The sequence below is a fragment of the Acanthopagrus latus genome, chromosome 1 (genome assembly GCF_904848185.1).
Source record: "Acanthopagrus latus isolate v.2019 chromosome 1, fAcaLat1.1, whole genome shotgun sequence".
Taxonomy (NCBI): domain Eukaryota; kingdom Metazoa; phylum Chordata; class Actinopteri; order Spariformes; family Sparidae; genus Acanthopagrus; species Acanthopagrus latus.
In genome coordinates this window covers 12,872,391-12,884,425 of record NC_051039.1, presented here as the reverse complement: position 1 = coordinate 12,884,425, position 12,035 = coordinate 12,872,391, and the positions used below count along the sequence as shown (strand labels likewise).

The window sequence follows — 12,035 nt, the reverse complement described above, 5'->3', positions numbered from 1 at the left end:
AAAATCCTGCATTGAAAATGTTACCTGAGTAAAAGTACAATGTACTTTTAGCAATATGCTCTTATAGTCCCAGTCTGATATTCTTGTGTTTCCTGTGGGATCGTGCCATCCAGCAGCACCAGTGAGTTTCTGATTCCGACCGCTGACGTTCTGCAGCTCCTGAGTGGGAACTGGAGAAGTTTTAGAGCTTGAACACCTGCTGTGAAGCAGTCACCGGCAGCCAGACACCGCACTCCTCCAGGTTGCCCCCTCTGAAACCTCAAGGGTTTCATAGTTCAAAGGCTAAAAGGTCATCTTTGGATTTGAAAGTGTCATATGTGAGCTAGTTTAGTGGATGTAAGGGATTAAAGTGCTACTCAAAACCACCGATAATGGCAATTCACTTCAGGAGGAAAAGTGATCTCTGCGAGTATTTAGGTCACTTTCACTGACCGACCGGTGCTGAAGGGTTGGGTTGGTTTACCGATTATTAATGAGCAACACATTTATTTTAGAATGCAGCTTCGAGAAGTTTTTTTTGAATTGATAAAGATAATAATAATTCAAAACTACTGGTTGACACCTTTTATACATGACTTATGTTGTAATGCATGGCTTATTCAGAGTGCTTTGCTGATTATTTATAGGTCGTTCACAAGGCGTTGTTCAGAACGACTTCTGTGTTGCCAGGTTGTAAAAGAACTGGAGTTTATCCTCCTTCAGCATAGCACCTAACATGTTTGTGGTTTGCTACTCAAGTCCTCAGGAAAAAACCCTTTTGACCCCTGATAAGAGCCGGTGTGTCTTCAGAATTAAATTCCTAAAATTAGCAATTTATTATCATTTATAACTGCAGACTTATTTAAAAGTATAAAGTATGTGAATACAAATTAATTACAAACATTTGTAATATGATTAAATAGAAAGCATCAACACCACCAAAGTGTAAATGATTATAATAAGTTATAATTGATCGATAAATTATGAGTAAATTACTTATATCATTATATTTAGTTAAGATATTGTTCCACACGATAACCTCATTAGAAGTTGAACCAATTAACTTCATAGTACGACCATCAGATGGCACCACAGTAAAATGAAACAAAAATCCTGCACCTAGGGGCTTTAAGAGCCGATATTAGAGGTGAATAGTGCGTAAACTTAAACTAATAGATATATCCATAGATCTACCCTGCTGATTATTTATATAAAGACATTTATTTTTTTAAATTACAATTTTCTAGATCTGATTAAGTTTGTTTTAATTTACATGAAATTTTAATTTACAGGGCAAAACTCTACAACGTCTTGTGAAGGCATATTATACCAAAATCTCCAAAAAGTGTCCATTCTAATTTGTTTTGACTATTCTCATTGATCTTATATTATTGTACTTTTTCATATTTTCATCTGTGGTGTAGTATAAATTAGAAACATACAGAGAAAACCTTACATAAACTGTCATGACATTAACTCGAATTATCAGTGTTGTACTAACAGACTTAATGATAAAAGTACAGTAATAATTATTATTGCTAAATAAACATAAAGATTGTATGTTTATTTGTGTGCTTGGTCCGCAGAGTTTTTTATTTATAATTGTATTTTATACTTTGCGTTTCAGTGGTTTCGTCCTCAGAATCTGCACTCTCTAGAATGAGTTTTCTACAAGGAACAATGCCACAGATGTCATCTGCAGATTTCTCTCTTTTTTGGCCAGAGCCCAAAGTGAAGTCTTCATCTTGCTTCTTTTGCCCAACCAACAGTCCAAATCCAAAAGACTCTTCATTTACTACCGTAAGAGAGAAGGAAAAGCAGCAAACCTTCACATTTAAGAGGCAGGAACGGGAAAATGATTGACATGATTAATTTTCTTTCAAATGTAATCAACTAGCCGACTGATCCTGGCAGCTCTGACTCGGCGCCCTGCTGCGTTTGACACAGAATCGATCACATGACTGTGGATAAGAACTAACGAAGATGGTCTTTAGTGTTCCAGCTCTGATCAGCCTGTCCATCTTTGTCAGGTGCTGCTGTGTGATTTGTGAGCTAGGGAAGCTAAAGCCAAAGGAAGCAAGTTCATTTTACTGAGTTCATAAAGTTGCACAAACATCCAAAACATGAACAAAATGTAATAATACGACATTCACTGTGTCAGAGGTCATAAGACGCAGGCATCTCGTCATGTTTGTGGGAGACACATGGACGGGGCTCACATGATTTGTTTGTATCTAACAGAGACAAAATGTAAAAACAGCTCAAACTTACTGACAGGATTTCTCCAGTTCCTTGATCACATCTTGCTGGTTGTCTAGAAAGTAACAGCAAAGAGATGTTTGCTGTGGCATCATCTGGTTTCAGCTTGCACGTGTCCCGAGTGTTTCAGGGATACTCTAGCCTAAAAACAGCAATGAGAGATGAGAGCTGTCATGAATTATGCCAGCAATGGCAGACATGTACGGTTGGTCCCTTCTGGCAATGGGTATTTGGTTTCACTCGTGCTCATAAACTACTGGTCCTCCGGCAAAGGTCAGCACCTTGTTAGGGCCTGCTGCGACAACTAACAACCCTATTGTTGAGTGAATTCCTCTCTCTATGAACAGTGTGTGGGCAAAGATAATGTAGAGGAAAAGTTACATTTATGATTGAGTGTAAGTATGACAGCTGTGAGGAAAAATGACTTCTGTGAACGATTAGATTACTGAACAGACAAAGGTTAAGATACTGGTTAGATAGTGAAACCGACATTCTTCTGGTTATGTGGTAAAGAATATAAGTAACTTTGGACAAAAGTATCTGCCAGATGTTTATAATCAGTGTTCCAAACAAAACACAAGCTTTGTTTTCTTATTTTTACATCATTCAGTAAGAAACACTTAGTTTGTTCATCATTTTTATCACAACGACATCAGTTTACTACATAAAGCTTCATCATGCATTTAGTTTTATAATTGTGTAATTTGAAAAAATAACTGTTCTTCCTGCATCTGTTTAACTATCATAGCTTCAGTCACAGTTATTAACCTATATTTATATTACAGCATAAACTGTATCTATAGGACATAGATTAAGTTGAATTACAGAAGAGGTTATATGTATTTTATTGTATGTGTGTGGAGTTGTGGAAACAAATAGAGATAGTTAGAAATAATAATTAACCATAAATGCAAAAACATGCATAGTTAACAGCTATTTCAGAGTTAACAAACAAGAAAATGGCATAATAAACCAACTATTAAGAAACTGTTGTTTATAAACCTTAACACTGGCTTGATAATGACTTATAAAACATTTCATTGTTTGCTAACATTGAAATAATTATGAAGTTGAATCAACTATCATTTTTAACTATAACTGTTTAATTGACCATTTATTAAAGATGGTTGTTACAAAGTTTTACCCATTTTTCTACAAATGAAACAACCCTTCATCAGAAATAAATGTGTCCTGGGAACATAATCACATTCAAACTCAATACGTGACGCTTTTAAGCTGTTTAAACGACGAGAAAAATGTGAAAACTACAAAAGACAGCAGAATGAATCTTCCTTGTTCAGACCTCGAGTTTTTCCTCCTTTGGTTATCAGCAGCTGCCCCCTAGTGGTGAGATCATGTTACAGCAGAACACATGCCGGCAGGGCTCTCATCACAGACAGATCAGCTCTCTGTTGTTTCTCAAAGAAAGACAGCATCAGTTATATCAATCCCGATCAAGCAGCCTGGATTAAATATTGTGAGGAAGATAGTTTTTGATATATGCATCATAATCTATGGTGTTTATAATAAGACCCAACCCCACAGCTCCGTTAACTCAACACCCCTTTCAACAACACCCCCATTCATATATTTTCTGCATGTTATTTGACTATAAATCACACAAAAGTGCACATGAATCGTGGATGTTTCAACATTTTCATGCATTCAATATGTCAGTGTTGCTAAAGTTTTGATTTATAGGCCAACACCAACCAAATGAGGAGGCAAAAGCTGGAGGTTTCGACCATTTGATGATTATTATTTATTCTTTTCTTTTTTTAAAAACCAGTTTTATCTAAATTCTTTATATGTCACTCTTCCAAATACTTTCAGCCAACTAATAATTGCAATAACGCCTGGATTCATTGTAATGGCTGACTCCATATGGGTTTCTATATCAGATCAATTCAACCCAAACACCCCCCTCTGTGCTGACAGCTAGATGGGTCCCCTGGTGCACAAACACTCAGTGGCCTGCAGCCTGTCTCCATGTATGGAGCTGCTGTTTCCCTTGTTGATGCGCTCTCCTCTCTGTGGGACATTAAGTTAAGTGCTGAGGTATGCAGAACGAGTCACGTGACCATGCCTGCACGTGAGTTGGAGACAACGTTAACTCTCCATGGTGCTGAAATAACCTCAAATCTGTGTTTCAGTCTGCTCTGCGCTGTTTGTGTTGACCTCCACCAGCCCGAAAATCACTTTTACTTTATTTTTTAAAGTGACGTTTTGTGTTATAAACACAAATAGTTATTAAATACATGTCCATACGTGAATGTATTTCAGAGCCATCCCCCCTTACCACTGTGATTATTGATCAGTCGATGTTTTGTTTTTTGTTTTTTTCCCTCCCCTGTCCGAAACTGAAGCAGCCTTCCGGGACGCAGCTGCAGCCGTATCAGCCTGTGTCAGGGCTTTCCTCTGTACTGCTGCATTTTGATGTCGCCCAGGCGGGTTAAAGCTGCTGCCGGCGCCGACCTCCGTCTCATTTACAATTATTAATGTCCAAGACGCAACATGGCACATACACAGCAGTGGCTTCTGGCCGGGATCGCGCTTCTGTTCATTTCTGGAGCGGCTGAATCCAAAAGGATTTTCAAATGCCCTTCAGGATGCTCCTGTACCAAGGAGACCATCATCTGCGTCGGCACCTCACACATCCCGCGGACTATACCGAACGAGATCAACTCCCTGTGAGTAACCAGTCGGTGTCTGTTTTTGGAATATCTCATCAATAAAGCACAGGGCAATCAATGCTGCGTTCAAGGAGACGTTTTTTTTGTTTTTTTTCTCCTTGCTGCTCCCGTGCCTCCCTGCAGAGTTGGCACTTGATGTGTCTGGTACAGAGTGTGTGCATGTCCCGCTCCTAGTTAAGACTCTGATTTATGTGTTTCTTCCAACAGGAGCATGGTAAATGGATCTATCTCTGAAGTCACTGAGGGAATGTTTGCACTCATGCCCTCTCTTCAGCTGCTGTAAGTGCACGTGAAACTCTCGTTAATCAAATCGGTTGATCAGCAGCTGACATTTCAGGGCTGGGTTGTACAGATGAAAACTTCAAGTGAAGTCAATCATGCACAGATTCTCAGTCAGAAAAAAAGGCTAAAGTGCCAAAGATAGAAGTTTGAATGTTCAGTTTAATCACTTGTCAAGGTTGTTTTTTTTTCTTTTTTTCTTTTTTTTCTTTTACAGACTTCTAAATGCAAATTCTTTGACCACAATCAAAGATGACGCCTTCTCTGGCCTTCCACATCTGGAATATCTGTGAGTATTGTCTGATTACTTTTCTGCATTCTTTATGTAACATAATGCAACATAATTACATAATTAAATAATGTTTTGTGCTTCTCTTCATAATCATTTAGCATAAATATGTTTACAATTCACTGCAAGACAGCTGACTTGATTACACCATATAATACCTAATAAGTATGTTGAATAAATGCATTACATCATGTTGTTTATCTCAGTCTGACCCCACCAGCCCCATCAGTGGGCCTGAAATGACAGTGACAAGCACAATATTCTGACATGCCCAACTAACAACAGATACAGATATACATCCACCTGAGTTGATAAAGTGTATGTGACATGTATTCGTATTGACGATCCTGTTTGTTGACTCACTGAACAGATTCATTGAAGGGAACAAGATCGAGACAATCACCAAGAACGCCTTCCGCGGTCTGCGAGATTTGACTCATCTGTGAGTCTGCTGTCATCCTCTCCACCGTCCACGCAGCAATCTGCAGCATCGACACCTTAATATCACAGAAACAGACTCCTGTTACAAGTTGGAAGATCAAAACAAGGCTAAAAGAAGACAGTAATGTGCGTCTCTCTGGTCTCTCTCTCTCTGGTTTAGATCACTTGCCAACAACAAGATGAGGTTTCTGCCAAGAGATCTGTTTTTTGACTTGGATTCGTTGCTGGAACTGTGAGTAAGCAGTTGTGGTGTCAGCAGTGTGTGTGTGTGTGTGTGTATGTGTGTGTCTTTTTCCATACTGCATTCCTAAGTGAAGCTGACTCAGGCTGTGTTTTGTGTTTGGCAGCATTAAACCCCACAAGAGTGATACAGTGGATTTCATTAATATTAAGATTGTGTCTCTCTCCCCCTCACGTCTACTAATTATTTTTATTTGCTGATAGAATTGTTGTTTCATTTGTCACTTAAGATACATTTTATTAAGAAACGGCACAAGTTGATGCCTGTTAAAAATAGTCGGGAATAAACTCTAAACTGTAACGCTTTATAATCAGGCTGAACCAATATATACTTTTTCTGCAGAACTAAAACTTATATAATTTAGACCAGCGTAATGTGTTCAGACCATTGTGTTCTCCATATGGAGACACATGAACACCATGACTCACTGCCCCGCCTCAAGCTCTAAATAAACCATATTACTTTTTTTTTTTGTGCACTTGATGTGTCCAAGCTGATATTGCAGACACTGATGACCCCCTCTGTCTTATATTAAGGGATCTGCGAGGCAACTCTTTCCAGTGCAACTGCGAGAACAAGTGGCTGATGACATGGCTGAAAAACACAAACGCCACAGTATCAGATGTCTTCTGCGCAGGCCCCAGTGACATGAAGGGCAAGCGGCTCAATGACCTTCCTATTCCGCCGGGCGGCTGCATCTCCACAGGTGAAATGAGAAGCGTGCTATTCAAAATCAATTATCACGAGCCACAGGCTGAACGCCGAACGTGTCATGTTGATAAAGAAAAAAAAAACGGAGGAAAGGAAGAAAGAAAGAAATCAGTAAAACTGTTAAATAATTCAACAAGGCACTGACATGTGCTGCTCTGCACTCAGAAACAAACGTTACATGTTTACTTCTGAAGACACCCATGCATAATTAAGCTACACACACTCACAAACAACAAAACTGAAACACAATAAGCATCCACACCAGCGCCTCTGTGAGACACAGGAGGGCTTTGAGCTAAGCGCTAACATCACCAAGCTAACTCTGACAGGAAATATTGAGTAGGTGTCATATAAACTACGTTCACCATCTTAGTTTTGCAGGTATCATGCCAACATCTGCTAATTAGCACTAAACAGGAAGTACAGCTGAGGCTGATGGGAATGCCATTAGTTCTGCGGGTACGTCATAAATGATTGGACAGCTACACTTGGACCTGATGAGGGGCACGTGAGGAGATGTCAGAGGATGACTGATGTTAATTCAGTTTGTCCTGCAGGTGAATATGAATGTGTGCAGCAAATGTCATGGCAACCAAAATAACAAATCTCATCCTCATGGTGAGGCTGAGGAAAAGTCACCAGTGTCAATAGGATTTGTCCTTTGAGCATCATCAGATATCTGGAACAAACATCATCTTAATCAACTAAAAAATATCAAGATTTTTCTGTATGGACAAGATTGCTGCTAATACGGCTAAAGAAATGTATACTAAGTTATGAAAACGAAAGAAATCTCAGTTGTTAATCTTCAGCATAATATTGTTATTAGTAAATAGAAAACAGAGTATATTTCCATGTATGTGTCATATAAAATAAAACGTATTATTACTTTGTTGTAAAAAGCTATGAGGATCAAAAATAGTTTATTTCTGTAGAAGCAATGAATGTCAGAAATTGAGAAAAACACACATATTACAAAACAAGTGTTATTTTCACAGTTGTCACATCTCTGTTTATTTTATCATCATGGACAGAACAATGATCAATGCACTGTGAACAGACAAGGAACACCTTTCCATTACACTGACTTAGCTCACAAGAACAGCATTAAAAGGTATGCTGTACGAAAAAGCAGTTATTAAACAGAAAATACGATATTCATAACTCTACACAGAGTCATCCAGAAGCTTTTCACAGCAGGAAAACTGTAATCTTAGCAGCGAGCATCTAAACGTCACCTCTTTCACTTTGTCAGCAGGTCTAGCAGTTTCTGTTTTTGTCTGCGTTTCACAGACTTTGTGCGTCATCAGTCCATTCCCATTCAGTCCATGTCAGCGGACATCTTCTCGTTTAAAGAGGACATCTACGTGGCGATGGCTGCCCCCAACTCTAACAGCTGTGTGGTGATGGAGTGGGATCACATCGAAATGAATTTCAGGAAATTTGACAATATCACAGGTTTGATAACACACTTCTTTTAAAAAAACAAGCCTGGTGATATATTTTTTTTTCTTACAATCAGATAATCTAGCAATGAGTTTATCCTTCAGACTGCCTGATGCAGGTTATTCCCCTTAGTCATTACCAAAAACACATAACGCTTCATTAAAATGAACTGAATTAACTTTTTTTTTTTGAGCAGATCCCAAAAACAAGGTCCTGGTGCTGTAAATACTGTCCCCTACTAAAGTATTGCTTAAGCTGTTTATGGAAGTAATTTAACCCTTTTTGCTTCTTTAAATGAAGTCATAAACTCACTACATTTTCTCAACCGTAGAACCTCCATATCCCTACGCAGTTGCGCTAATGTGGAGGGATACGGAGAGTTACATTTCATTTGTATCGAAAGTAAACCCGTCGTCCAGCAGCTGGGCCTCGCACTGTATTTCGCCACTCGCAGATCACCTGTTGGCCAGTTCGATAATGCGTAGGTATACATAGGGATGAAATTTCACCTTACTTTCCATTCCAGCATGGCTGTGAGTAGATTGAGTTGTCAGTTTTGGGTGAAGCATTCCTTTAATGATCCACTCAAGTTCGATTTTTTGTGTTGTGACAACTTTTTTTTTTATCCTCGCAGGGAAGTCTGTTGTTGGATGTAAGTCGGTTCTGATCGACAACCACGTCTTGATAATTGTCACGCAGCTCTTTGGAGGCTCCCATATTTACAAGTTTGACGATCAGCAAAACAAGTTCACAAAGTTTCAAACTATCGAGGTCTTCAACATCTCAAAGCCAAATGACATTGAGGTCTTCCAAATGGACGGTGGATGGTACTTTGTGATTGTGGACAGCTCCAAGGCAGGTTTGTCTACTCTGTACAAGTGGACTGACCAACCAGACCGCAATGAAACTGGTTTCTACTCGTACCAGTTCCTCCACGAGTGGTTTCGGGATACAGATGCTGAGTTTGTCGAGGTGGATGGGAAGTCCTACCTCATCATAGCCAGTCGCTCTCAGCCACCTGTCATCTTCCTGTGGAACAAGAGCACCCTGAAGTTCATACTTCACGGTGAAATCCCGCAAGTCGACGACGTGGTGGCGGTCAAAGCGTTCCGGGTGGAGAACGAGCTGTATCTGGCCATGACGTGCTACATCGGTGACTCCAAAGTCCTCAAGTGGGCCAATAAGGTGTTCACTGAGGTGCAGGCTCTGCCCTCTCGAGGAGCGATGATCCTCCAGCCTTTCACCTTCACAGACAGGCACTACCTTGCTCTGGGCAGCGATTATTCCTTCACACAGATCTACCTGTGGGATGTGGAGACCAAAGAGTTTCACAAGTTCAAGGACATTTATGTGCAGTCGCCCCGTACATTTACAGCAGTGACCACCGACCGGAGGAATTTCATCTTCTCCTCCAGCTTCAAGGGCAAATCCATGGTTTTCGAGCATATTATTGTAGATTTAAGCTTATAATGCATCGCAAAATGATGACTAATCAAATCATCAGTGGGTCATTTCCATCACTATTGCGTGTATGCTACAAAGGAGTCTCAATGCTGTATATCTTCCTTATGCAAGTAGATATACTTTTCTTGTTTTGAGATAAACTCCTCTCTGCAACTCATGCTTTTCTAGAAATTATGGAGGTATGGTTTATGACAGACCCCAAGATGTTTGCTCAAAACTGAATGTTGACAGAAATATAAAACAATGTCAAACTTATTAATGTACAGCATGACAAGGCTTTAATTTAATGCTAGATATTATCTTTAAAGAATTGTTGGCTAATTCTGTCAAGCAAACTACGGCCATGCCGAGGGATGTCCATCGCCCCACAGTAGACTGTGGCCTGGCCTGAAATGTAAAGATACAGAAGAGTGACTGAAGTAGTTGTGTGAAAACGAAAAAAGAGAGCTCAAGCTCCTCTGACATTCACATTTCCCCACACCTTGCCAAAGTGGAGAAGGTGATTGTTGGATTGTCAGCTTTGGAAAATTACAGAAATTGACAGATGTAAAGCAAAAAATGGGTGTTGATGAGATGTTGGGAGGTTGAGGTTTCAGACGCTCAGCCTGGCGGTCCAAAATGAAATCCAAAATGATTTTTTTAAAGGCAACATACTAAGCTGATTTACAGGTTCATGATTTTATTTTAAGGTTACTTCTAGGACAGATTTACATGTCTTACTGCTCAAAAAACACATCAGTTCCCTCATACTGCCCAGTGCTGCAGCGCTGTATTCCTCATTAGTCTGAAATGCTCTGTCTAAACTCCTGTGTCTTCAAGGCCTAAACCTCAATACTCAGTCAGAGTGCTCTGATTGGTCGGCTCACACAAGTCTGAGCCAGCACTGCTAACAATGTATCCAGTCAGTTCTGTCTTGTTTTCAGCTTCTAGTTTGCTTCACTTGTATCGTGAATATCAACAAATATTATGCAAATGTTTGACATGGTGAGGTAGTGATGTCACAGAGTCCCAGAATTTAAGGCGGGTCTACTGGTGAGGCGTTTCAGGAACAGTGTTTTCCGTGAGAGAGAGGGGCTCTTTTAAACTTAAAAAAAACAACAACTTTGACATGAAAAAATCTATATAACACACTAAAAAAAGGAAAAAGCATAATCGGTCTCCTTTAAGAGAACTGGGATTTTGTCTTTCTGAGCAGCCAGTAAAGATTATGATGACATTTCATCTCCGTAACTGTCACAACTGGTGATTTAAATGTGCATGAAACAGGTTTTCTTCAAATTTCTTTTACAGCAGAATGTATTAGCTGACTTACTATCGTGAGCTTTAAGCCTAACTGTACAATATTTGTAGCTAGCTACTGGATGAACAGAGTGCCTGATTAGTGGCAAAACAAAATGTAATTTTCTCCTGATTCCTATGCAAACTATGTAATACTGATTGTTGCTCTGAATTACAATCATGAGGTTAATTGTGTGCTGCTATCTGACTTTGGAATGACCTTTACTTGGTCCTAGGACACAAATGTGTGCTCTTTTTGTTACTGTTCTTTGGATATTTTTCATGTATTGTACACATTTAATCACAGTCTGTTCAGTCAGAGTCTTGAAATGAACTTTTCTCACACACATAACAATGGCATGATTGGCTTTTTTATCGGCTGAACATAACAAAATGCTAACAAGAGCTAGCATCGGCAATATGTTTTCGTTACCATGTCAGATTTCTTTAAAAACAAAATACAGTATTGCACTTATATCTGTCCGTGTGTCCTGCCTAGCAATGCTGTAAATCTTTTCCACTCTGCTAACATAAACTAATCATTAAGAGCTGAACTTTTACAAAAACGCTTCACCGTCAACCTTAAGGCTTATAATTGAATGGGTTTGTTCAATTGCATTAAAGACGATTAAACTACATGTGTTGTCTTGTTCTTCACTCTGTCTTCCAGTCTTGGCACATGCACATGCTGTGAAACGTGACCATAAAGCAAAGACAAAGTGCCTCAGCCAGCAGGTCTGAAATTGATAGTCATGTCAGCATCTGGCGTCTGAGACAGCAATTTCTTTCAGCTGCAACAACAGACGTAATTATATGGCTTATTTAAGAGAACGGGAGAGTAAGGTTTTTACTCGCTGGTTACACAGTTTGTTGTGATTCAGTCTGTCGAGAGGGGATGTTCCTGACACTTTTAAGACAGAGTCTGTTGTTGTCATTCAGTGCTGAACTATAAAGT

General features: G+C 39.5%; 1 protein-coding gene across 1 annotated transcript; it reads left to right on the top strand.

The window, feature by feature from the left end:
• The first annotated feature begins 4,752 nt into the window (after positions 1–4,752).
• On the top strand, positions 4,753–11,874 carry LOC119022951 (leucine-rich repeat LGI family member 2-like). The gene is made up of 8 exons (XM_037104448.1): positions 4,753–4,928; positions 5,139–5,210; positions 5,428–5,499; positions 5,870–5,941; positions 6,101–6,172; positions 6,718–6,887; positions 8,186–8,350; positions 8,973–11,874. Exons 1-8 carry the CDS (start codon positions 4,753–4,755, stop codon positions 9,806–9,808), a joined length of 1,635 nt encoding a protein of 544 aa, XP_036960343.1. The 3' UTR covers positions 9,809–11,874.
• Positions 11,875–12,035: the final 161 nt, after the last annotated feature.

Bases quoted from the DNA above. Each gene is read 5' to 3' on its own strand.
- LOC119022951 (XM_037104448.1), top strand. From the start codon at position 4,753: ATGGCACATACACAGCAGTGGCTTCTGGCCGGGATCGCGCTTCTGTTC. The intron at 5,500-5,869 runs GTGAGTATTGTC...CTCACTGAACAG, and splicing joins CTTCCACATCTGGAATATCT to ATTCATTGAAGGGAACAAGA. The intron at 6,888-8,185 runs GTGAAATGAGAA...TGCGTTTCACAG, and splicing joins GGGCGGCTGCATCTCCACAG to ACTTTGTGCGTCATCAGTCC.